At 42.1% G+C, this 26,879-nt stretch overlaps 1 protein-coding gene across 1 annotated transcript in view; it reads left to right on the top strand.

The window, feature by feature from the left end:
- The first annotated feature begins 4,343 nt into the window (after window positions 1-4,343).
- The window catches only part of ARHGEF26 (Rho guanine nucleotide exchange factor 26), a 128,428-nt gene continuing 105,892 nt past the window's right edge, over window positions 4,344-26,879 (top strand). Inside the window, exons 1-3 of the mRNA XM_043595081.1 lie at window positions 4,344-6,047; window positions 7,393-7,432; window positions 11,258-11,403. Of these exons, the coding sequence (XP_043451016.1) occupies window positions 4,968-6,047; window positions 7,393-7,432; window positions 11,258-11,403 (1,266 nt within the window). The 5' untranslated portion in view covers window positions 4,344-4,967. The remainder of the gene's footprint in view (window positions 6,048-7,392; window positions 7,433-11,257; window positions 11,404-26,879) is intronic.

Genomic DNA, 26,879 nt, shown 5'->3' with positions numbered 1-26,879 from the left:
GAAATTCCAAAGCAACAAGAGGCTGGTAAAAGCAATTCATGTATTATATACGACTATCATTAAGGCATGGAATTTAATTTGTCAGAAACTTTCTTGTGGCCATTAAAAGAGAAGCTGTAGAGGGGCACCGAGGCGGGGGGCGGGGGGAGCTCAGTTGGTTAAGTGTCCAACTCTTGATCTTGGCTCTGGTCATGATCTTCCGATTCCTGACATCGAGCCCCACGTTGGGTGCCACAATGACAGCGCAGAACCTGCTTGGGATTCTCCCTCTTCCTCTCTCTCTCCCCCGCTTCTGCTTGCTCTCTCTTTCTCAAAGGAAATGAATAAACATTAAAAAAAAATTGCAGAGCTTGTAATGGCATCAAACAGGATGGCCCCAGCATCAAACTTGCAGAATGAGTGTTAGTGGCTAGGAACCAAATTCCAGAGACAAGACTAGGAAATTCTTTTAAGAAATGCTGCCCTGTCATTAGTATTGTGTGCAAAAACACATATTGATGTTCTGTATGAAAAGGGATTCAGAATTATATTTAGTGTACAAAATTTTTAGAAATACTTTACTCAATTTAATTTGCTTATATTTCTTTTTTATATATGCATATTAGTATAAAAAAATCTATGTCCAAGTCTAAAAGTAGTCTTTAATAAGCAAAAACACGAAAATCCTAAATGATAACATGTTGTGTAGTTAAATTGGCAACTCTTTGTCCTTTCTTGGTGGTGCATACAATTGAAGCTCTCTTTGATTTGGAAATGATAAATTGGAGGCTAAAATAGGCAGTAAGTCTGTGAATTTCCAAACTTCCCCTATTGAAGGAACAGAGTTTGGTGTCTTCTGTTGCTGTTTTGGTGGGAATGAAGCTGTTGCCTGGAAATGAGATAGGAAATCCCTGTGATTTCTTCACAATCCTCTGCTACATTTGTTTGCAGACACAACGTAGGTTGAAGGTAAGCTTGCTTCTCATACCATGATTTTTAACTTGTTAACATAAGTCACAGATTGCATTCTGAATTAGGTAACACTTTATTTATCATCAGTTAAGCATTTTTAAATTATACTTTTCTAATATAAAAAGTAATAAATGTTAGTACTGAACATATTCTGTGTTAAAAAGTGGGTACTATGATTGTGTAATTAGCTGTATTTCTTCTTTAAGTCTCTTAATTTTTTTTTTTTTACTACAACTAACAAACCTAAAATTTGTAGGGAACCACAAAAGACCCCGAATAGCCAAAGCAATCCTGAAAAAGAAAAACAAAACTGGAGACATCACGATTGTGGGTTTCAAGCTACATTACAAAGCTATAGTCATCAAGACAGTATGGTACTGGCACAAAAACGGACACATAGATCAATAGAACAAAATAGAAAACCCAGAAGTGGACCCAGAACTACATGGCCAACTAATTTTTGACAAAGCAGGAAAAAATATCCAATGGAAAAAAAGACGGTCTCTTCAACAAGTGGTGGCGGGTAAACTAGATGGTGGCATGTAGAAGAATGAAACTGGACCACTTTCTTATACCATACACACAAATTCAAAATGGATGAAAGACTTCAATGTGAGACAGGAAACCATCAAAATCCCAGAGGAGAAAACAGGCAACAACCTCTTTGACCTCAGCCACAGCAACTTCTATTAGACAAGTCGCCAAAGGCAAGGGAAATAAAAGCAAACATGAGCTCCTGGGACTTCATCAAGATAAAAAGCTTCTGCATGGTGAAGGAAACCATCAAAAAGATTAAAAGACAACCAGCAGAATGGGAGAAGATATTTGCAAACAACATATCTGATAAAGGGTTAGTATCCAAAACCTATAGAGAACTTATTAAACTCAACACGCAAAAAACAAATAACCCAGTTAAGAAATGGGTAGGAGTGCCTGGTTAGTTCAGTAGGTTAAGCATCTGACTTTGGCTCAGGTCATGATTTCACAGTTCATGAGTCTGAACCCTCTGTGCTGTCAGCACAGAATCTGCCTCAGATCCTCTGTTCCCCTCTCTCTCTGCCCCTTCCTGGCTCTCTCTTTCTCAAAAATAAACACTTAAAGAAATTGGCAGAAGACACAAATAAACACTTTTCCAAAGATGACATCTAGATGGTTAAGAGATGAAAAGATGGTCAACATCACTCATCATCAGAGAAATACAAATCAAAACTACAATGAGATACCACCTCACACCTGTCAGAGTGGCTAAAATTAACACAAGAAACAACAGGTGTTGGAGTTGATGTGGAGAAAGGGGAACCCTCTTGTACTGTGGGTGGGAATGCAAACCGGTGCAGCCACTCTGAGAACAGTATGGAGGTTCCTCAAGAGCCTAAAAACAGACCTACCCTATGATCCAGCAATTGCACTATTAGGTATTTACCCAAAGGATACAAAAATACAGATTCAAAGGGGTATACACACCCCAATGTTCATAGCAGCATCATCAACAGCCAAAATATGGAGGGAACCCAAATGTCCATTGACTGATGAATGGATAAAGATGATGTGGATCTTACACAATGGAATATTACTCAGCCATCAAGAAGAATGAAATTTTGCCATTTGCAACAATGTGGATAGAGTTAGAATGTATTATGCTAAGTGAAATAAGTCAATCAAAAAAGACAAATACAATATGATTTCACTCATATGTGGAATTTAAGAAACAACAGATGAACATATGGGAAGAGGGGAAGAGAAGAGAGGGAAACAAGCCACAAGAGACTCTTAATGATAGAGAACAAACTGAGGGCTGATGAAGGGAGGTGGGTGGAAGATGGGCTAGATGGGTCATGGGTATTAAGGAGGGCATTGTGATGAGCACTGGGCCTTGTTATGTATGTGACGAATTACTGAATTCTCCTGAAACCCATACTGCACTGTATGTTAACTAACTAAAGTTTAAGAAATAGATTACACTTTGAAAAATTTTTTGATGCCATTTCTTGTTTACAGAAATATCTCAGCTCAAAGTAATATATATTCAACATACAGCATTTGGTAATACAGAATAGTATAAAACATGAAAAACTTCATGCTTCATCTCACAACCCAGAGCTTGCCTCTCAAGATTTTTGGCCATCACATTCAATGTATCTAGGGCAAAAATGAGTAACTTAACACACACAGTGGATACTCACTATATCCCGGCTGGATGCATGAATGCTGGGAGAACTTGGAGAGCAGCCCATATGTTTTGCTGATAGACTTGATTATATAGATCTTATGGTCATTTTTCCCTCCAGTCTGCCTTATTCTTCGGACATAGCAGGAGCTTGGCCAGGTTACAACCAACTTTCTATTTGGCAAGGGAGCATTCTGGAGGGATGGCCACATGGCTCCTGCCCTCTTGAAGCTTACTTACAGTCTAAAGAAGACAAAACATAATAACATAAATACAAAAATAAATGTATATATGCACATTGTCCTGAACCGTAGAAAAGGAAGAGAACAGGTGGCTGGGAAAATAAGCAGGGCCAAGATCTGATTCAGGAGGGGTCAGGGAAGTCCTCTCTGACGGAGGAACGGGTCAGAAGGTCAAGGAAAAACAAAAGGGCAGGTTCTGAGGCGGTTAAACTTGAAGTGGGTGTGGCCTAAGAATAGTGAAGCAAAGTGTTGAGAGAAAAAACTGCCACAGAGGTAGGCAGGTCGTGCAGGGCCTGGTAAGCCATGGAGAATTTTGAATTTTATTCTATGTATGCTTGGAAACCAATTTTTTTTGTAATTTAAATTGCATTTATTTTTGGTAAATAAATTTTGGTAAAATTCACGATTCAAAGCATTAAAGGGCCAATATTATTGAATGAAAACTCCTCCTCCCTCCAGCTTCCTAGCCACCCAGTTCCCCTCCCCCGAGCTGCCGGTACACATCCTTCCGGAAATACTCTAAGCACAAGCAAGCATATCTATCAATCTATATTATATTTTAAGCAGGGGAGCGAGGCCATCAGATTTGTGTTTTAAGACCACCCGAATGCTGAGAGGGCACTGGCTCTCAGCGTTTAGAGCCGCGCAGCCCAACTCACGCATTTCGCAAAACTCTACTCTGCGTAGGACCAGACCCCTAAACCACCCCCTCCCCCAAACCCTGCCCCAGGGCTTTCTAAATTGCAACTCCGCATGGCTCCCACGCTCTTTCTCACGCTGTGCTCCTGGCAACAGCCTAGCGCGCCCACAGCTCCCGGTCCGGAACCCTTGAGTTCGGCACCCAGCCCACGTGTGCTCAAGTGTTTTAAACAGAGACCGGAGGGGAGCGAAGATACGCCAGGGCGGGAAAGCAGGATTTGGTCAGGCTGAGACAGAGGCGGGTCTAAGAGTGGCTAAAACTGGGGCGGGGCCAAGGCTGAGGGCGGGACCAAGCTTGAGGGCGGAGCCGATGGCCCCAGTCGGCTGCTGTGGTCTCCAGATCTCCCGCTGCTGTGATTCGATCTGAGACCCGGGCCACCCAAGGGGCAGTGGGCGCTCGTTGGCCCTGGGTTTTGTAAAGTCCCGAAGGTAAATCTGCCCAGGAGCCAGGCGGCTTGAGCGAGAGGGGACCAACGACGGCGCTGGGCGGCTGGATGGCGGCGGAGGGAAGCGTCGCGCGGCGAGTTTCCCAAGAAAGCTGAACTCGTAGCAAAGTTTCCTGTGCATCAGCTTGCACCCTGCGTATTGGTGGCGGGCTTTTTCCGTGCGGGTGGTCTTTGGACGTTGGAGAGACGCGGAGGTAATTGGATTATTCCGCCTGGGTACAGCCCAGATTTCTGTTCCGGAACACGCAGCGAGGTGGGCGCAGATTTTGCCCGAGAAAGGGTGGGTAATTAATTGACACGCAGTTGTATCGCGCACAGCAGTCGGGTGACTGCCAGACTCCGAGAGCGCGTGTTTGCAAGGCGTGTCTGGTTGTCCGGAGGCAAAGTTCCATGACTTCTTTCCTCTTTAGGCAAGACTAACTGGGTGCTGTTCCCTCTCGGGCTGACCTCCGAGTCTCCGCTATGGACAGCGAGAGTGATGTGGATTTTTCTAGCAACAGCTTAACCCCTTTATGGCGGAGGCGGTCAACTCCTCAGCCTCAGTTGCTGGGCCGGAGCAAGCCGAGGCCCCAGTCGTACCAGAGCCCCAGCGGATTGCTGATCACGGATTTCCCAGTGGAGGACCGAGGGACGCTCCCCGCAGTGCAGACTCCTACCCAGGTACCCACCGCTTCTGAGGGCAGGACCGTCCAGGGGAACCCCCTGCTGCTTTGTACTCATCGTAGGGTGGTGACCAATGGGAGGACAGTCTCCCCGGAATACAGAGCTGTTTCTCCTCGGCTCCGACGTCCCAAGTCTCCCCAGGCTCCCAAAGCGTTTTCAGGGGGCTCCCGGAAATCCCCAGCAAATGGCACAGTGACCTCGCCCATGCCGCACCCGCTGCTCCCCCAGCGGACTCCTAACTCGCCCGCTTGCTGTAGCCGGGAGGGAGACCTGACCGGATTGACCACCAGCCCACTGCTTTTGCCTGCTGCAAATGGGCTAATCCTTAACATCGACTCCCCAGGCTCTGGGTCGCAATCCGGCCAGACGACTAAGGACCCTGAGCCGGGACCCTCGAAACTCTCTCCTGCGCCCCAGAAAAGGTCTTTGGAACAAAAACTCCCCCTCCAAAGGCTGCCTTCACAGGAGAACGAGCTCCCAGAGAATCCTTCAGTGGTTTTGAGCACAAACAGCCCTGCTGCCCTCAAAGTGGGGAAGCAGCAAATCATTCCAAAGAACCTGGCCTCGGAAATTAAAATAAGTAAATCCAACAGTCAGAATGTGGAGCCCCACAGGAGACTCCTCAAGGTGCGTAGCATGGTGGAGGGTCTCGGAGCACCTCTGGGCCCCGCAGACGATGAGGGTGAGGCAGAGAACGACGTGGACAGCCCAGGGTCTCTGCGGAGAGGCTTGCGGTCCACGTCCTATCGTCGGGCGGTGGTCAGTGGCTTTGATTTTGACAGTCCTACCACTTCAAAGAAGAAGAACAGAATGTCCCAGCCTGTTCTGAAAGCAGTGATGGAAGACAAGGAGAAGTTTTCCAGTCTGGGAAGGATAAAGGTAAGGGTGAGCAGGAGTGTCACTCATTAAGCCAAGCCCAAAGCGAAGGTGTTGGGGGTGGGGGGAGGGGCACAGAGGAAACCAGAAGTTGTCGTTCTCTTTTAATTCTCTTGTTGATCAGACCTGTGCACATCTATCTCTTGGCCATTCTGTTGCAGGCAGTCACAGCCAGGTTAATGCAGCTTGGTGGGAGGAAGTAAAACTCTTACCACTGTTTTAACTTTCTAAACTCAGGCAGAATGGCAGAATGTGGGGGACAAATGTGAAAAAGAAATACAGCAAATTAGGTACTGGCTGAGTGAGTCCTGAACACTTTTAATACAGGTAGCTGAACAGGAGGTGGAGAGCGGGTGTGGTACTCTTGACTGAATGGTCAAAATGTCTGGGGCTTGTTTAGAGGTGTCAGGGGTTGCTGATTCATCACAGCTGAGACAGGAAACTACCCATTTCTTTTGAGCATATTGATTATTTTAATTATTGAAAGTAATTCATGCTAATTATTCACTGAATTTTTTTTGGAGTAGTGATAACATAGTAAATGCCATCCAGGTAAAATGTGAGTTTTAAAATTAATTGCCAGAATCACAAAAGTTACAAATGTTTGTCATCTTTGTTGTTGCTTGTCTCTGTCACCACTGTCAGTGGTTGTATTTTATTCCCATGTTGTGTCCATTTATTCTTGAGAGCATTTAACAAGTTGGTAGCTCAGAACTTCAGATTCAAGTGAACTCTGTTCCCTGATCGAGGCCTAGAAATTTCATAGGTTAAAATACTGCCAAATATGACATAAAGAGATAGGGAAAACTAAAGAAGGACATTTTGGAGTGTGTATGTGCTGCTTTCTCCAGAAACAAGACAGATCTCAGCAGAAATTCATTTTGGCAGCCTCAACTTTCCTTGGTTAATCAGAGAAGTGGAACCAGTTTGTACAAATGTCAGTATGTCATAGACAAGTAAGGCTATTTTATTTTCGACCTCATGGCCTTAAATTACATAACATTTTAGGTGGTTTTTATCCCCCACCCCCCAACTCTGCAAGTATAGCACAGTTTAACAGTGATGGTGAATCACCAGTAGTGAAATGAGCTGCTTGCTGGTCTTTTGAGGATTCTCAAGCTGTTTTGCTGGGGTCTGTGGGATGTTGTACATTTTATTTTACCAGTTTAGTGAATTGTAGTAGTCAGATGAGTGAACTACTCAAGGGATCGTCTGCTGTATGCTTTTGGAAATCTAATGAATGTAACAACAAAAGAAGTAATTTTCTTAAAATAGCTGTATTTTCTGTTTGGCTCATTCATACATAGTTTGCTTTGCTTTTTCCTTTTTTGCTTTTCTTGTTTCTTAGAAAAAAATGCTGAAAGGACAAGGAACATTTGATGGGGAAGGTAAGCATTTGATTTTCCAGACTTTTATTGCTGTTTCAATGTGGAATATCAATTATAAGTTGAAATCCAACCGCAGTAACAAAAACACTTAACATGAGAAAAATGTCCAACTTCTTCCCAAATTATACAGTATGAATCTCTGCACTAAGCTAAATTTTCATCCAGTAATACCAGCAGCAAATGGAATTAACGGCATTCTTTGTAAGCTGATAACTTTGTCAGCCAACATCCTGGATTTTTAATTCTTATCTACCCTGGCTCCATCCCCGCCTCCCTCAAAAAATGGACAAAGAGTAAGAGCCAGCTCTAGATTTTGAGTTAAAAATCCTGAGTTTGGCACTTAAATCTTAAGTCATAGTTCCTTTGACTTAATATTCTTTTCTCCGTATTTCCAAATTTTAGTATCATTACTGACTTCCTATTTGCTTATCAAGTTTCAACTTGGGGGAACTCTAACTGTCCCGGCTGATACAAACCTATTCCTAAGAATTTGTAACCCATATAGTATTTTTGTGAAGGATCACAAAAACAAAAGCTGCTCAGCCAGGTGTTCAAACCCTAATCAGATTAGAGGACTTTGTATATACAGACGGGTCAAGTGTTAAGTAACTGGAAGAGCACAAAGCAAACAGCCCCACCTGCAGCCTTCCTGGGGTGGGAGGAACATGGTGGAGGTGAAGTTAGTTACTTTCTGTCATGCTTTGAAATGTTAAGATTTTCTAATCTTTCAAGAGTAATGAAGAAGGGTATGCCTCTCTATAAGTAAATCTACCATAAAATCACCCAGAGATATAAAATACGTAATCTTAGGTGATTACAAAATATTTCCCTATGTAATTCTTATAAAAATCCGTTCCCTTGGAGCATTTAAACATGACCAGTTCATAAAAATGTATTCATTGCACCAATCTGAGGTGCAACGAATATATAAAATATATGATATTTTAGCTGGTTTGGGCAAATTCATCTCTCTGATTTTATAATTGAAGAAACTGGGAGCTTGGAGGGGTTTAGTGTCTTGCCCACCATCACATAGCCATTGTGAGGGCAGATAACTGGTCCTGAGTCCATTTTGCTTACTCTTGAATCACTTTATGACCATGAAGTAAACAGAGTATCTACCTAATAGGCATTTAGAGAGATGGTTTGCGTCTTCTAGAAGTTGACATTGATTCTGGGACCTTTGTCTCAAAGGGTTAAAAATGTTGAGCTTTTTTTTTTTTAGTCCGAGGATAGACTTTTTATTTTTACTTTTATTTATTTATTAAAAAAAAATTTTTTTTAACGTTTATTTATTTTTGAGACAGAGAGAGGCACAGCATGAATGGGGGAGGGGCAGAGAGAGAGGGAGACACAGAATCGGAAGCAGGCTCCAGGCTCTGAGCCATTAGCCCAGAGTCCGACGGGGGCTCGAACTTGCGGACCACGAGATCGTGACCTGAGCTGAAGTCGGACGCTTAACCGACTGAGCCACCCAGGCGCCCCTTAACTTTTATTTTTTATACGTAGTTGTATATTGTTTCCTTTTAAAAGGAGCTGTTTCTGTGCACTCTTTGGTCTCTTCTCAATATGATGGCCTGGAAATTTTCACAGATAGGTACGTGAGGAATACAGGATTCTTAGAGTTAATGACTAAGAAGAATGTAGCTTAGGATGAGGTGCAGTAGAGTGGTGAGAACCTGCCAACCAGGGACCTGGGTTGTCATCGTACAGTTTCTGTTCATCAGTTGTGTGACATTGAGCAAGCATCTTAACCTCACCAAGACTCAGTGTCCTCATGGATGAAATGAGGCCAATAATACTATTGCCTTTGTTGTTGTGAGAATGAGTGAGTAATCTTATCAACAATGTACGCGTGTTTTGTGCCAACCACTGGTACTTTAGAGAACACTACAGAGGTGTGGTAACGCAGTCTTTACCCTCATAATCTGTTTTACATATGTAAAACCATCAGAGAACAGTAAAATCTTGCATCAACTCCAGTATTACTTTAGTCATGGTGCATATAGAACATGCAGTAGTTGATGAAGAGGCAGATGTCTGTTTTCTTTGGTAGGTGGGAAAGGCATTTCAAAGTCAGTAGGTCCCAAATCAAATTCATGATCTTTCCCTCTAAAGCTACATCTCCTCAGGCGTTCCCATCTCCTGCTGTGCAGCTGTTGGGACCTGCAGATGTAGGAAACATCCTTACCACCTCCCTCTCTCTGACCCCCGTCTCCAGGCCATCCTCAATAGCCCATCTCCATTCTTGCATAGCATCTTAATTAGTTCTCTACGCAGCTAGTATTTTGCTCCAACAATATAATCAAATCTTTTCCTTTCCATGGATTCCCTTTGTAATCAGGATAAAATACAATCTTCGCAGTGTGGAAGAAATTCAGTTGTTTTGTACTTGGGATAAAATCCAGTTTTTTAACATCGCCTGCAAATCTGTGCTTGATTTAGACTATCTGGCTCACCTCCCTAAACCCACCTTGCACCCTTTGTCCACTAGACACCCATACTCTACACATTGACTTTTCCTTTGTTCTTCTAAGGTATTATGTTTCTTTTTGCCTCAGGGCTTTTGCATATACTTTTTCCTTTAGCTCTGAAGCTTCTCAGCTTTCAGATCTTAGATTTTTCTCAGTAACACCTGTTTGACCACCGCCCACCCCCACCCCCCACCCCGCCCACAAGAGGTCACACCCTGCTGAGAATCTGTTCTTCAAGCACCCATATAAAAATCATTCAGTTTATAGGTACATATATGTGCAAGATTATTTTGTCTTCAACCCTACAGTGACTTGCCTTCTCCGACTGAAAATCAGAGTCCTTTCCATGGCATTGAAGAGCCTACGTGATCTGCCCTCTCTTCATCTCCAGCCCCCATCTCTTAAGCTTCCTCCCTTCCCTCACCCTGTTTCACCCATATAGGCCTCCTTGCTGGTCCTCACACATAGAGACATACCAAACAGACTCCTGTCCCAGGACCTTTGTACTTGCTCTTCCCTCTGATGGGATGTTCTTTTGCCAGCTGTAAGATGTCTTGCTTTCTCACCTTTTTTAGATTAAATATCACTTTGGTGAGCCCTTCCTAAACCACCCTATTTAAAATCTACATACCCTCATTGTAACGTTCCCCTCCTTTCCAGGTCTTGCTTTTCTCCATGACACTTATCAGCATCTGACGTACCATAAAAATTACTTGTTTATTTATTATCGCTCTTTGCTCACTCCGATGTCTGCTCTATGAAGATTGAGATTTTTATCTTTTTTTGTTCATTGTATCCCTAGCAGTTGTTGGCATCCAGGAGACATTTTATAAATATCAGTTGAATGAATAAATGAGTGAGTGACTTGGAATATTTTTCTCTTCCTATTTTTAGCTTATGAGGGCACAAGAAGTTTCTTTTATTTTCCATTTACTCTCAGCCCTTGGCACATTGTAGATATACAATAAATGTTGGTTAAATAGGTAAATGAATGGTGATGGGCTTTGAAGGAAAGGTAGGGTATGAATTCAGTCTAACCTAAAGAAAAACAGTGATTTAATAGGCATGGCTATCCTCTGTAGGTGGTAGACAGAAACATGGAAACTTTGCTTCCATTGGTATTTCATGTATGGATCCCTCCCATTCCCCTGTAGGTGAACTGGGGACAAAGCTGTGTGAGTGAGAAAATCACTTTTTGGTGATCACTTTTCTTCAGTGATGAAATCCATTTGTTTCCTTGTTGTTCATTAAACTGGAGCCCAAACCTTGTATAAATATGGATGTTGGTTTAGAAAAACTAGCATAAAGACGGGGGCAATTAGTGACCTGTAGGGTTTGTATTTCTTAACAGAAAATGCTGTCCTGTATCAGAACTACAAAGAAAAGGCTCTTGACATTGACTCTGATGAAGAGTCGGAGCCCAAAGAACAGAAGTCAGATGAAAAAATTGTGATTCACCACAAGCCACTGAGATCCACATGGAGCCAGCTTTCTGCGGTGAGTGTTTACCTTTTTCTTTCCGATCTGTGGGCATGAAAAAACCAAGCTGTGGAAATTAGGTCTGGATGTGGTTTTAACTTTTTCTGCCAATGATCTTGTAACCCAGAAGAGAAAGACTCCTCTTCTTTTTAGATTGTGAAATGGGTCTTGAAAGTCTTCAGGCACTGGTGAGAACATGGACTTTAACACTTCTGATTGGGAAAATCAGGTTTTGATAAAATAAGGTGACTTGACACTAATATACTATGCTCTGGAAGCTTTTCCTGCTCAGTATCTTCTCTTGTTTTTTTTAATTTTTTAAATTTTTATTTATTTTTTATTTTTTATGTAGTATATGTGCAGAGGTAACTTAATCTATCCTGAACTTTATCGTAATTATGGCTATATATACAGTTACGTGCATGTGTATCTATGCACAATAGGGAGTTTATGACAGTTTTTCCTTGGACATTTCATTTGATATAGACACAATTATATGTTCTTGCAGTTGAGTAATGAATGGCATTCTGTTCCATATCCCTCTGTGCATCTTTTGTGTGAGCCTGTCTGATACTTATTTTGTGTCGATGAGTAATTTCTCCTCTCTGCATCAAACATCTTTTGTTTATAGCCATAATTTCTCTTCCTCCTGGTTTAACAAATGTCACAGTGTGCAGCTTAGTTTACTTGATAGGAGTTTGGGCACAGCATCTGTGGGCATCTGATGCATTACCAAGTAGAAAGGAATTCCCATGGCTGGCTTGGGTGGTGGGAGCATTGCATCAAAAAACAAGCCAGTACACCTCTGTGAGTCCCTTAGGCAATGTGGGAGCAGAAGCGATTCCCTCTTAAGCTGAAATGAGCATTGTTCAGCGTCAAGAATATCATATATTTAGGGATTGCACCAGTATAAGAAAAGGAGTTGTATATGTTGGAGCTCATAAACAGGGATATGGGAATGGATGTATGGTGATGACGAGGATGACTTCTGGTCAGGTTCTTCCTCCTCTCTTCTACTCTCTGTTGGAATTCAGAATTCTAGAAAACTAGCCCTTTCCCCCTGTCTCCCTCCCAGCCCCTAATTCTGTTCTAAGGAGAATTTATTCATTTCCAGTGCCTCCAAGCTGTGGCTCCCTTAGTATTATTCCACAGATTAAAATGTCCTGAATTAAAATTAAATTAAAATTCCCTCAGATTAAAAGGGCAGGTGGTGTTACAACTGATGCTGGTGAGTGTGGAGGATGAGGCCTGGTGGGGACTGTGGTGAACAGGCCTGATGGAACCTGAGCAGCGGCCACTTAGGTCACGCCAGCCCTGTCTTGCCAGATCTTCTGACATTTAGAAAAGAGAAAGCCGAGGGGCGCCTGGGTGGCTCAGTCGGTTGGGCGGCCGACTTTGGCTCAGGTCATGATCTCGCGGTCTGTGAGTTCGAACCCCGCGTCGGGCTCTGTGCTGACAGCTCGGAGCCTGAAGCCTGTTTCAGATTCTGTGTCTCCCTCTCTCTGACCCTCCCCCATTCATGCTCTGTCTCTCTCTGTCTCAAAAATAAATAAATGTTAAAAAAATTAAAAAAAAAAAAAGAAAAGAGAAAGCCGAAATCTGGATTTTTTTTTTTTTAGGAGTATTATCCTAATTCAATTTTAGAAATTTTAGAAAAATGATGTGTGAGGCCAACAAAGGATTTATGGGCCAGTCTTGTCTCCTGTGCTAACAGCTTTGGAACTTTTGTGATGTTTCTGTGATTTTCGCATGTGGTCAGGTGGTCACACCCATCCACAGAACCAGCATGTTGGCAGCCTTACACCCTAATCTAATGATCTCGTGATAGTAAATCCCTGAGCACATATGTGGAGAAACTGGTGACAGGCCCTTAGAGGCCATGCTAACTCTAAATGGCTGTCATTCCACTGTTGGTGTGGGCCATTTGGTCGAGGATCCTCAAAAAGAAAGCTGTGAGTTCTTCCTCTGTGGTGGCGGCAGCTGCATTTGTTAGCACGGGCCTAAATCTTGCTGTTCTTCTCTGCACGCTAAACAGAAATGTGTGTTTCCGTGTCACTCACACTCTGATCCAACCTAGCTTTAGTGCTGAAGAGCAAGCTGCTGTACTTCCACCCCCTGAAATTTGGCTTTCATCTAGATTAACAAATGCGTATTAAAATAATACTCCAGGACCTACTCCGTACAGCTTCAAATATGGGCCTGCATTTCATTTGGCCAAAGATAAATCGATGTGCCTTTTGTTAACAAGACTGCTATCAAAAGACTCTCTGGTGATAAAATGTAAAGCTATAAAGTGGCTTCTAACTTTGGTGTGTGTTATCTTGGATTTCGGTGTTTCCAGGAGGCTTGTGTATATTTATTGTGTTGCTTGGCAATCACATTTAATCAAAGCAGCATTGGACTTCGCCTCTTCCCATTCTTAGGCACCAGATTGCATTTCCTTTACGCTTTTTGTGTCTCCTTTTCACATTTAAAACATTTTACTTTAGTTTTCTACTATAAAGTACTTGAAACATGCGGAAAAACTTAAAAATAAGTATGTGTAATAGATTTCTGGGTACCTGCCACCCACATTGAACAAATGTTACCATTTTAACATCCAGATCTCTATTTCTTAAGGCAGATCCAGTTAACCACCCTCATCTCCAGCACTTTGCTCCTTTCTGCCTTCCCAGAATAAGTACTGCCCTGAAGTTCTCTTCTGTCCTTCCCACGTGGGTTTTCTGTCCACTAAAGAGACGCAAGCAAGCAGCTCTGGCTTTTAGGAAAGTAGATATTTCAGCGGCAGAAAGTGGTCATTACTGTTTTAAAAAGCCTAGCAGTTGGTATGTCCAAGTTGCGGTTAGGAGCCTAAAGAGAGGAAGCTTTGTGAGTTATGACCAATGTCAGGATGTTTCCATGAGGGATCAGCACCTCCATTTCTCCATTTGACCTCCTGCCCTAATCCTTCCTTGTAGCGGGGCTACAGTGTTTACGGTGGGTTTCAGAAAACATCTGCTCTTTCCATGCTTCCCTTTAATGTGCCAAATTAGTAGGGTAACCTGCACCTAATCTTGCAGGTATCACTTTATTTACAAATTTTTTTTTTAATGTTTATTATCTTTGAGAGAGAGAGAGAGCAAGGGAGGTGTAGAGAGAAAGGAGACACAGAATCCAAAGCAGGCTCCGAGCTCTGAACTGTCGGCACAGAGCCCGATGCAGGGCTCCAACTCATGGACCATGAGATCATGACCTGAGCCAAAGTCAGATGCATAACCGAGCCACCCAGGTGCCCCTTGAATATATCACTTTAACACAAAACTCTTCTTTGAGTAAGGCCTTGATTCTAGAGAGTAGGACAAGGGGTTTTCTGGCAAAAGGTTAAGTCTCAGTTTGGCATCTATTGACTTTCTACTTGGGAGGGGTGTGTGTGAGCACACATGTGCATTGGCTGTTGTTGGTTCTATTTTCTAAAAATCTCTTTGTTGCAAACACCTGCCTGCCTCCTGGGATGATGAAACCTTTCTTACCAGTTGGCCGTAAGAAGCACTCAGTATGCAAAAGGCTCTTCAGAAGTGCAGCAGTTTGCAGTAATTTATGGTGGTTACACAGCTCTTTAAGCCTTCAGTCCATAGTGTAGTGTCTTAGTGTGCTTGCTTATGTGTCTCCTTTGGTTCTGTTGGACAATCACACAGGTGACAAGTGTCCCCGTTTACATTGCCGGGGACAGGTTTAACTGTAGGGTTGTGATTATCTAGCAAGGAGGGAGAATTAGAACTGTGTAAGAGACATTGGGCCTCAATGGGATAGAGAGTCTAGTTGCCACGGACTTCTCCAGTCGGGTTAAGGTGAATTGATGGTGATGAACTCAGCATTGGTGGCTGTGCCAGCAGGTTCTCCATGTAGTGGTGGCCATTGTCCTGTGGTCAGGAATACAACCTGGGCTCCTTAATTTCATAAGACGGTGACAGGCTTGCTCTTCATTCACTTGATTGTCAAAGTGGGCAGACCTCTCTGAGTAGGTAAAAGTAGGTAGAGATAGAATGTCTGCATTCCAGGGAATATAACTCTGTGCTGCTCTTCAGGCCTTCGAGAACACTAATATATGAGATATAATTTTCAGTTATTATGGTTCCCAGTTTTGAAGTGCAAAGGGTTTGAGGTTTTGAGCCAGGGAAGTCATTTTTAACCTCTAGGCATCTGTGCCCAGGGACCAGGAACCTGCCCCACACAGGTATGTTGCTTGTGACTCACCTAAAATGGCAGCATGAGGACTAAGCCAACAGTTCTTGGATCCCTAGGAAAAGCTTGAGGTCTGAAGAGAAATACTGATGATATTATTAGTCTGGGATGGAACACTGAGTGCTTGTTACAGTTAGTGCTGGGTGTGTAGCCAGCTGAGTACTGGACGCAATGTGAGCTTCAGGATTTCCCTAAAGTTCATCCTTTACTGGGATCCTGGAAGCATTTACAATATTACCAAAAGCAAAAGACAGATGTTGACTGGAGTCTTTTTGTTTTTTATCACAACCACCCCTCCCTTCCCTGAGATCACACACTGTGCATGTACTAAAAAATGATGGTTGTGAAACCAGTGTTTGCTTTGTCAAGATCAGCGACAGCACCAAAGCCACCCTCGCCAGCCATGCCCTGACCCCATTTATTTGCCATGGGGTGTGTTTGTGTAATTTCCATCACCTTGACATGCCAGGTACCTTTGAAAAGGGCGTTCAGACTCCGCAGGCAAAAACAAGCACGCAGGCAGACTTTCTGCTGGAATTCAACACCTAATATAGTCATCTTCTTCTGCACTCTTCATTTGCACTTGCTGACATGGGGCTTTATCAGTAATCTTGAATCATTTTGAGTATCTCTTTAGGTTGTTCAGAAATGCTAAACTCTAGCGAGGAACTGATTTTTCTGTTTTCATCAGAGTGTTCAGCTGTGCGTAGTGTGGCCAACGGCGTAATGGGAGATCTGATGTCAGGATTTCAGTCTCTGAGCCCTGGCTCTGCTCTTAAGATGCACAGAGTTTGCCGCTGGACGGCTTTTGCGAACTGCCAAACGAGAAAGGACGATTTGAAAAATGGTGACTTTGACATACGTGTAATTTCATTCAGTTGAATATATAACAGACACTTTGGAGACTTAGCAGTTTTATCTGATGGGACTTATTCTTTTAGAATTTATATTGTGTTCATGGTGAGAAGACGTACTGTTTTCTACTAAAAACCAGAGCTCCACAGATGTGATAAACCTGAATATCATCCTGTTTGCAGAAATGCTTAATGCATGGAGAGGTCATAGAAAATTGCATTCTTTTTCCTTACATTTTCACATGTGTCTGAATTAATTTTCAGTTCAGTGACTTGCATAAAATAATCTTCAGTCATAGAATTTTCTATTTACCTTTTGCAACATAGCAGTCTCATAAAATTATTTTTTACCTAAGGTGGGGATTTGTGCCTTTTACCATACCTATCTTTTGTTTTTTAAAAAATAGAAAAAAACATGCTCATTTTTCATGTCTGGCTTGCTTTTAGTGCTCATAGTGGGAACAGTCTGGGCTCTAGATATCTACTTGTCCATGCTTTTAAGTTGGCAGTAGGTCTCCTGAAATGTTTGTATCTTTATACAGAAATACAGAATATTTGTATCTTTATACAGAAATAGAGGTCCATGTGCCTGGACCTGAGACCCAACCAGAGATCCTGTTCTAGCTGAGGAGCCTGGAGCTGGGGGCCTGCTTAGCTGAGCCAGGGACTAGGCTCTATATGCTCCTGCCATATTAGTACAGTTAGATTATGGGGTCCTCTTAACATTTTTAAAAATTAATTTTGACTTATGTAAGCAACACATAATACATTCTCCATGTAAAAAAAGAATTCAAACAATTCTTTAGTCTTCAGGTAAGACTAAAATCTCTTTTGTCATATCTGCAATCCCAATCTCTTTCCCCTTCTCTATTGGTAGCGCTATTCTTTAAAAAAAATTTTTTTTAAATGTTTATTTATTTTTGAGAGAGAGAAAGAGCACAAGCTGGGGAGGGACAGAGAGGGAGACCCAGAATCTGAAGCAGGCTCCAGGCGTTGAGCTGTCAGCACAGAGCCCAATGCGGGGCCGGAACCCACGAGCTGTGAGATCATGACTTGAGCTGAGGTCTGATGCTTAAATGACAGCCACCAAGGCGCCCCTAGGCAGTTCTGTTCTTAATTTGGTAACATTCTTCTCAAAATCCACACATACACATTTAAGGGAAATATAAAGATCACATGTGTTTACTTAAATATATACTGTACAGTGTTCACAATTTTGCTTTTTTTCTGAGTGATGTATCATATCAATCATTTCATGTCTATACATGATGATCTTCACTGTTCTTTCTAGCTGCTGTGTTATTGTATAGGATGGATATCTGTTTTGCCGTCTTTCCTTTTGGGTAGTTATACGTGCATTGAGAATATAATAAAGACTTTGAGGCATGGGTCTTTAGAAAAATGCACACACAAATATACATGTAAATATTTTTTAAAATTTATTTTATTTTATTTTTGAGAGAGAGAGACAGAGTGCGAGCTGGGGAGTGGCAGAGAGAGAGGGAGACAGAATCTGAAGCAGGCTCCAGGCTCTGAGCTGTCAGTTCAGAGCCTGACGCAGGGCTTGAACTCACAGACTGTGAGATCATGACCTGAGCTGAAGTCAGACGCCCAACCGACTGAGCCACCCAGGCGCCCCTGTAAATATTTGTTTATAATTTTGTTTCTTTTCTTTTTTTTAAATTTCAGTTTGAGGATTTTTTTTCTTGTTTAATCTCTAAATACTGGAAACACCTTACTTGAGCTCTCTATATATTGAGTAGTTTCCATGTTGTTCATATCACCTTTAGAAGTTTTCCTTTTTCTGAATTATAGCAGAGTTGGAACTTGAGCTGTATAACTCTTTCTGAAGAATATATATAGATATATAAACTGCTCCAGCTGAAGCTGATTAATGAAAGGGCAATTGAGTAGTAGATATGCCAGTGTTTATGTTCTTGATTCTCCTGAGAGAACAATGGGATGTGAATTGTGGGCGTGTACGCACCATGCCCCTAGAGAGGCAGAACACAAGATACAGGTGCTCCAAGAAAGTGGGAGTTGATGAGCACAGGGATATTAAATTTTGGTCAGCATAACTACAGAAAGGCATTTCAAACAGAAACCTAGACTTGGGACCCAATACAAAGAAGGTCTTATTATTTCATTGAGCAGAAAACCAATGAGAGAGATTGATGAATGATTCCTTCATTCATCTAGTCTTTATGGAGAGCCTGCTGTATTCTAGGCCCCGTGCTAGACCTCGGAGATAGAGCAAAACAGATTCCGCCTTGCTTTCATGTCCTTACAGACACTTTTCATGGTGAGACAAGTATCAAATAATCCCACAAATAAATGACAGAATTACAACTGTATTAATGCCATGAAGGACGGGTTTGTGGTGCTCTGAGATCCTATGAGGGAGGGCACTTGTCTGGGCGAGGTGCTGTCAACCGATAGATGGTGGGAGAGGAAGGGACAGGAGCCTGCCATCAGTGGTGTGTCTACATAGGTGTCTGGGTGAAGTTGGTGGTGGGGGACAGGCACAGGATTGAGGAATCTCAGGCAGAGAAATCATCCTGTATGTGGACCCTCTGGGGTGATGGTGGGTAAGAGGAGTTAAAATTGGTGCACCTGGAGCTTCTTGCTCTGCTTCATGGGCTCTTCCTCACTCTTCCCATCTCTAAATGTTGGAGGCTCCCGAGGCTCCATCTTTGGGCCTCTTATGTGCACTCATTTGGTGATCTCATCTGATCTTGTGGATTTAAATACATCACATGCTCTGATGACTTCTAGTGTCTATTTCTAGACTGGACCTTTTGCTGAATTTTCAGAGAAGGATATCCAGCTTCATTTCTGGTATCTAATTGGCTTCTCAAAGTTAACCTGTACAAAAGTTCACTTCTGATTACTCTCTTTTATTTTTATTTTTATTTTCTCAGCAAATAGCAATTCCATCTTTCTACTTGCCAACATCCAAAACCTTGGTGTCATTCCTCAGTCTTCTGTTTCTCCCATAACCTTCTTCAAATTTGTTGCAAAGCCTGTTGCCTTTACCTTCAGAATGGAGCTACTCTGCTGTTCTCCCCTGTCCGGCCTAGAAGTGGATTATCCCCACTGCTTTTCAGCTCAACTCCTGCATCTACTGGGGCCTCTTTTCATCTCTCCTCCATGTAGGAGCATATAATTATATTTTTGTTTGTGATCCTGTTAAAATATGCCAAGATGCTTTTTGTTCTGAACCCTAAAGTGTTCTCACCTCCACTTAGAGTAAAGGCCAAGTCTTACAGTAGCCATTGAAGCTGTATAATCTGTCCTGGTTACCTTTCTGGACTTATCTCCACCATCTTGCTCATTGCCCAGTCTCACTGATGGTCCTTGAATACAAGGTGTACTCTGCGCCAGGGCCTTTGCATTTGTGGTCTGCCCAGCTGCTAGTAACTCTTCTTTTTTTTAAAAAAATTTTTTTTTTTTTAACGTTTATTTATTTTTGAGACAGAGAGACAGAGCATGAACAGGGGAGGGGCAGAGAGAGAGGGAGACACAGAATCCGAAACAAGCTCCAGGCTCTGAGCTGTCAGCACAGAGCCCGACGCAGGGCTTGAACTCATGGACTGTGAGATCATGACCTGAGCCGAAGTCGGATGCTTAACTGACTGAGCCACCCAGGTGCCCCTAGTAACTCTTCTTCCAGAGAGCCAGATGGCTTTCTCCCTTACCTTCTCCCTTACACTTTCTTAACATTTCTTATCCTCTCTATGACACTTACCTCTCTAACATACTGTGTTATTTACTTTTTTGGTTAATTGCCCATCTACTCTGCTGGAATAAAAGGTACATGAAGGCAGAGGCTTTTGTCCATTTTGTTTCTTGGTCTATTCCTAGCACATGAAACGGTGCCTGACTTACAGAAGACTTGCAGTAACTACTGGATGAATTTATGAATGAATGTGTAAATGAATGAATAAATGCAGAAAAGTAATCCCAGAAGTGAAAACAGTAGAAAGTTATGCATCAGTGAAAACAACAAGGAAGTTTCCTATTTAGGGACCACTTGGAGGCTATATTTAATTTTTTTTTTATATTTAATTTTTATTAAAAAAGATTACTACTGATGGTTGTTTGGCTGCATCCTGGATCTAATACATGTCTTTGATACGTTGGGGGAAATTGGCATCTTCATAGTTTAGAACTGTGTTAGCCCATGGTAGGTGTTTGCATGCTATGAAATCAAATTCATTTGCAACCTAATTTTTCACTTGGTATTTCTTTTGAAGAGGTACATAGGGTGCATGCAAGAACAATAGCATTCTGTAGAAACATAGTACAATTAGGTAAAAGGAGGGGAGCCTCAGGTACTTTGAGGAGTTCTGAATACTGAGCCTTGGATTGTGGAAATCATCTGTCGGATTCTTGCATTTACTGTCTCGATCTTAAGATGTGCCCTTCTGGTGTCTCCTTCTTTAGTCTGATGATGGGACTGGTTCCTCAAGGCCACATCCACAGAATGATTTGTCTCCATGATGATGGAAGAAGTCATCACTATAAAAATTACTATTGAATCTTTAGATATGGAACTTGTGCTTAAAAATGTGTTTTCTCAAAATTTGATTTATCCAGAGTACTGATAGTCTGGATTTTCTACTTTAGTCTGTACTCTTATTAGGTCTTAGCATTTTATGGCACTCATTATCTGAATATCTTCAATTGAAGCTATAAAAGATTATAAAGCCAATGGACAGCTTCTACAGAAGTAGTGTTGTCAGTGAAAGGAAATTGAAGATTATTTTCCCTTTTGGCGTGGGAGAGAAACATTGCCGTCCAACTGCAATAACACAAAAATGGAGTGGTTCCCATTTTGAAGTGGCAGGAAACTCTGTTTCTGGTAGTAATAGGCAGAGGAGTGTGATTGTTGTTTGCTCAACTGAGCAACAGGGAGCCCTTCTAGCCACATGGGTTCAAGGTCTCAGTGTGAGCAGGCAGTGCAGTGACTGACCTGCAGGAGAGCTGTAGCTCTGGGACCTGCCATTGGACAATTAGGATATTAATTTGTTTACATACAGTTAAATTATTGACCAAATATTTGCAGAGGACTTACTGTGCATTGGAGATTGTCCTAAGTTATTTCATTACAGTTTATGTAGTCCTTAGGACAATACCATGAGGGCAGTGCTGTTTCTCTACTGTGTTTCAAGGTGACTGAGACTGTGAGATGTTAAATATGGTTAGGCTCCTACTGTTTTTGTTAGGGTCTTGTGATTACCTAGAACAGAGCCTCTCAGGTGCCCCGTTATCATGGATACAGGTACGTAGGGCTCTGGAAGAGCAGGAACTATATTTACCTCTGGTACTTGGCCGATCATGTGACTCAGCAACTATCTGCCTGTTGGCTCACTTCTTGTCATGAACTTATTGTCCCATTGTACTGTGTCTGTGTTTTCTCCCAAGAGTTCCTGCATACTCAGTGTCAGAGTTCTGGTAACTTAGACTTGAGGTCACCTGGGATGGGCCTCCCCTACCTCATGTTATCCTTTCAGCTTCCATATATAACTACCCAGTTCAGTTTCTTGAGAGGATCATATCGGATCATATTAGCTCAGCACTTCCCCCCACTTAAGAGGCCACCTAAACATTTATTGTTGTTTGGCTCAAGGTGCCTAATTAGGTATTTTCCAGTCAGCTTTGGCCTCCATGATGCATTATGGTGGTCAATATGGCCACCTTGGGTCATTTATTTTGTGGAGGTTGTGAGTAGAACAGCTTTTCCTGTAGGGGTCTGTGAGACTGACATGTTGTTGAGCGACATGACTCACGTATCTAGTGTAAATTTACACATGGTGGAAATTGATGCTGCAAACATGCTGCCTATCAAAGGTGGAGCATAACGAGAAATACATTTTACCTTTTAATTGTGTGTGTGTGTGTGTGTGTGTGTGTGTGTGTACGTGTCAAAAGTTAGAAGTTACCCTCAGTACTTGCATTACACAATGGTGTTTTCTGTCCTTTCTGTTTTATTACATTTAAATAGATGTTGACCAGAAATCCATGAACTTGATTGTGTCAATCACTTGTAGTTTGGAAAGCACTGGTGTCTGATTCCAAAATCCATTGATATTAACACTGCATTGTAGTGAATGGAACAAACAAAGCAAGCCTAGATCCCAGTACCTGCACTGTAGGAACTTAGAAGCTGGTTCAGAAGACAATAGAAATGAAATATCTAAATGATGTTTCTGAAAGAATGTAGGACACGATGCCAAAATGAATGACCCAGATAGATACTATAGAGAGCCATAAAGGTCAGGGAAGTTTTCTCTAGAGAATATGACTACAACTAGGTGGGCAGAAGAGTAGGAAATAAAAGCAGTAGAAGTATGAAATATGGCTTGAATGGCATTTGACATATAGGTAAAGGAAGAACAACAGTGGTAGTTCTGTGCCTGTGTCTCAGATCTCCTCCATACCATGAGACAATCCCTGTCTGATGAAAACATTGCATGCTTTTTGTACACCTAAGGTAAAATATCAGTTCACTTTCTTACCCAATATTCCAGAACAGGTTTTGCTCAAGTTAGATTTTTATTGCAAGTCTAGGAAATTAACTTTATCGTCAGTGTTGTTTGAAGTAACTTACTGTTTTGGAGTTGATTGTTCCGCTCCATCTGCCACTTGACAAAAACAACACACAAAAGTGAAAGAGCCACTGAAATGTTCGCACCACCTTCACAAATGGGAGTTTTCCTGCCCTGCAAGAGGAGCGCACCTCAGCCCTGTTCTGCCTTCGTCAGCCCGTGTTGACTCGCACCTTCACTATGAGTCAGAGGTGCTCATGCTCAGTTACCTACTTCGAGTCCAGTCACCACTGTCACACCTGCACCCCTGCCTGTCCTCACTCACTTTCATCACTGCCTTAGAAGCCACTGCGTGGTTTGGGCTTGATTGAAATCTTGCTTCCTTGTTGCCTCCCTTTCCCTTAGCTATTTCGCTTCTTTTATCTGCTAGTGGTCACCTGCCACACCTCTAGCTTTCCTTGTGGGCGACAACAAAGGAACGCAGGTAATATTGACACCCTGGAACCATTCCATTTGTCTGCTGTGCTTGCTTTCCTCCTTTTGAGAGAAGACTTTGAAACATATTTTAGCTTTTATTAAAAATGAGGCTGTAATTACAAAGTACCAGGAAGAATTACAAGTACCAAAGGAAGAAAATAAAAATTAGTTGAAATCTCTCCCCTCCCCATCATTATTGATGTTTTGATATAGAACTTCGCAGACTTTTAAAAAAAAAATGTATATATGTATAGAGTTTTTTTCTTTTGAGCAAAAGCTCAATAATTTAATGTTGCCTTGTTACCCATATTTCCCCCTACCAATATAAATATCGCTTCATGTCTTTAAATCTGCTGTTTTGTAACTCATTTTTTTTCTCTTAACCATGTTGTGAATGACTTTTCATGTCATTACACTTTCTTCTACAAGAACTTTTTTTCAAGCCCATAGCCTGTTTCATCAAATAAGTGGATATTTGGTTCTTTTACCTAACTCCCTGATGTCAGTCGTTAGTTTGTTCTGCGGTCTTCACTATAAAACTCAAAATCTAAAGCTGATTAAGTTCTTTCAAACAATGTTTTTGAATCACAGAAGTAATGCAGGTAGATTCTCCTTATTACAACATTCAACATGCCAGTAAAGGCTGAAATCTGTTTTGACTTTACCACCAATTCCAGGCCTTTGCTGGTTAACCACTGTGAGCACTGCTTCTGGGGATTCTGTTAAACGTTTTACTTTTTAAACATCTTGCCTTTTATTAAATGCTTTTAGAGAATTGCCCTTCTCTTCTAAAGTCAGCTTCCTTTCCATCCTTTCTACTTCATGTCATTAGCTTTTCATGCCTTTCCTAACTTCACTTTCTTCTCTTAATTGCTGATCGATACGGAGAGCTGCTTCTCATCTGGGGGCTAGAGGTTGACTATGCTGGAGTCTGGGCTCAGCAGCCCATAGGGGAATGAGGCTAGTGAGAGCTGCAAGTGAAAGAGGAATGTTTTTAGCAGGAGTCATGTCAAGACTAATGAAAGAGTTAAGTTGCAGGGTCCCCCGCTGACAGGGTAGCTTTCAAGAGCAGCAGAAGCTGGGAACCCAGTGGGAGGTGAGGTGTCTGGGGCATTCAGGAGGAGGACTGTTTTAGGGGATGAACAGCTGCAGATCACAACCGCCAGGAATTCAGAAGTGTTAGAAGGCAGGGTGCTGCGATGGTTAAGAGCTCACAGCCTTGGGGGTGGGGGGAGGGGAGCAGGCAGGACTGGGTTTGCATCCAGGTTTTACTGCAATAATATTCGGGCTAATGATTTAACTTTTCCGTGATTCTGTGTTTCATTTGTAAAATAGGGATAGAGCCAGCCTCCTTGCATGGTTGTGATAAGGTTTAGGTGTTACAAGTTCTGGTGCATGGTGAGCATTTGATGCAGCAGTCGTTTGAGAAGTAAATTGAGGGCCAACAAGAATTGCATCAGGAGTTGGCCGGATACAGGTAGCTAGCTAGTGAGGGCTGGCTGGCTACAATGAAGTAATGCGTGCTTATCTCCTAAATTGTACAAAGGACAACAGTTCATTCTTGTACGTTTAACTACCTATCTGCTTGTGGTTTGTACTCTCTGCCTCCTATCTGTATTGAAATAATTTGGGTTCATTCGGGAATCCTGGCTCTGTCTGTAGAAGGTGACACGGGCCATAGAAGAGAGAAAACCTCGAGCCCTGGCCTGCCTTATCTGAGTTTGCCATTGACTTAGCAGACCTGAAGTTACCTCCAGGAGGCTGCTTGCTGCTTCTTAAGATCCAAGAACTTTGGTGAGGATTACAGGATTATTACTACAGTAGATCAAAGAGGAGATCGGTTTTTTGAACAAATGAATTAGGAGGTCCCTGGCATGTTAGTTGACATATTTTTAAAATCAAGCCTATGATTTTATTAGTCGGACCATTGTCTTCTACCTCTTCATTTTTTTAAATAGTGTTTTATCTATTTACCCACTCTTCCCTAAAAATGTGACACTGTCTTCCTCTTGATCTCATTTATCTGATCTTTGGTTACACAGATGTCTGACTCTTTATTTTTTAGTTTTTTTTTTTTTTTTTTAATGTATTTTTAGATCTCTGACCCTTTAGACTGATGTTCTGTGGCAGCTCGTAGCTTGGGTAGTGTGATCTCTCAGGGTCCTTCTGATATGAATGAGGTGGGACTAGAGAGAGCCTACAGGCCTGGTTGCAAGGACACTATTTCTGGATCTGCACAGATTTTTCATTTTAGGGACTTCAGACATACTCTCAGGGGGTGGCCGTTCCCATGTTATTTACAGTGAAAGAACTCTAGCTCATTTGTAATTCAGGGGCTGTATGGGTTAAGTCTGTAGAAAGGACCTGGGAGTGATTGTGTCCCATGGTATAATTTTACTTGGCAATTCATTCCCTTCCCACTCTTGAACTCTTGAGAACAAAAGCCTGTGAATAGGGAATCACCAACAAGCGTGAATAACCAGATGATTTTCAGCAAGTGGGTAAACTCCAGCAAGTTTAAAGGTCTTAGCTCAAGTTGAGTATTCAATGTACATTAGTGCTTTACGGAGCCAGAGTGATCTTGGAGTATAAATACCTGTTCTAATTTTTCACCAGCTATATTTCTGAACCTTTTTGGTCAGTCAGTCTTTTGGGGCCCTCCCATTCTGGTTTCCCTGGCTGGTGGGGAAACATAGAAAGAATGTGCCTGCATCTTATCTAGAAATAGTGTCAACTCATGGAGGGCCTGAGAACCATACACCGTGGAAAATGATCATCTAGTCGGCTGAGAAATTGGTGTTACTAATGTCAGCTCCCCCCACAGATACAGGACCAGCTCTATTCTGTAGATAGGTTCTGTATAAATGGCAATACCAGGGCTCTGTTTGGGACTTGGAGAACTTGGCTCATAACCTATTCCAGTCAATGAAGTCAAAGGCCAAGGAATAATTGTGCAAAGTTTATGGATGTCTGGACACAATTCTCTGCAAGGTGAAAACTCCCGTAACTATGGTAAGTACAGGAATGGAATTAAGTGCTAAAAGCCTGCCTGCAAGGTATCAAGAAGGAGCCAGGCATGAATTTTAGATGGAGTATCTAATAATTAACTTCTGGCATTATACTTTACAGAGTTTACCTTTTTATCGGTTTCAAAAACTACATTTTAGGTCTAACTAAACAATATCATTTCCATAGATGAAGTATCTTGTATCGTTCTTTATTAGTTTTAGCCAATTTTCAATTTCCATCTCATTTGAATATGCAAATTATATCCCTTACAAAGATCATGAGTGAAGAGTTTCAATACTGATTACAGCAATAAATACGTATATATAAATAGAATCATAAGGATGAATGTAAAACTATTATAACATTAATGAGTTCTCTGCAT

Source organism: Prionailurus bengalensis, chromosome C2 (assembly GCF_016509475.1).
Source record: "Prionailurus bengalensis isolate Pbe53 chromosome C2, Fcat_Pben_1.1_paternal_pri, whole genome shotgun sequence".
Lineage (NCBI taxonomy): Eukaryota > Metazoa > Chordata > Mammalia > Carnivora > Felidae > Prionailurus > Prionailurus bengalensis.
This window is presented reverse-complemented; position numbering and strand designations above follow the sequence as displayed.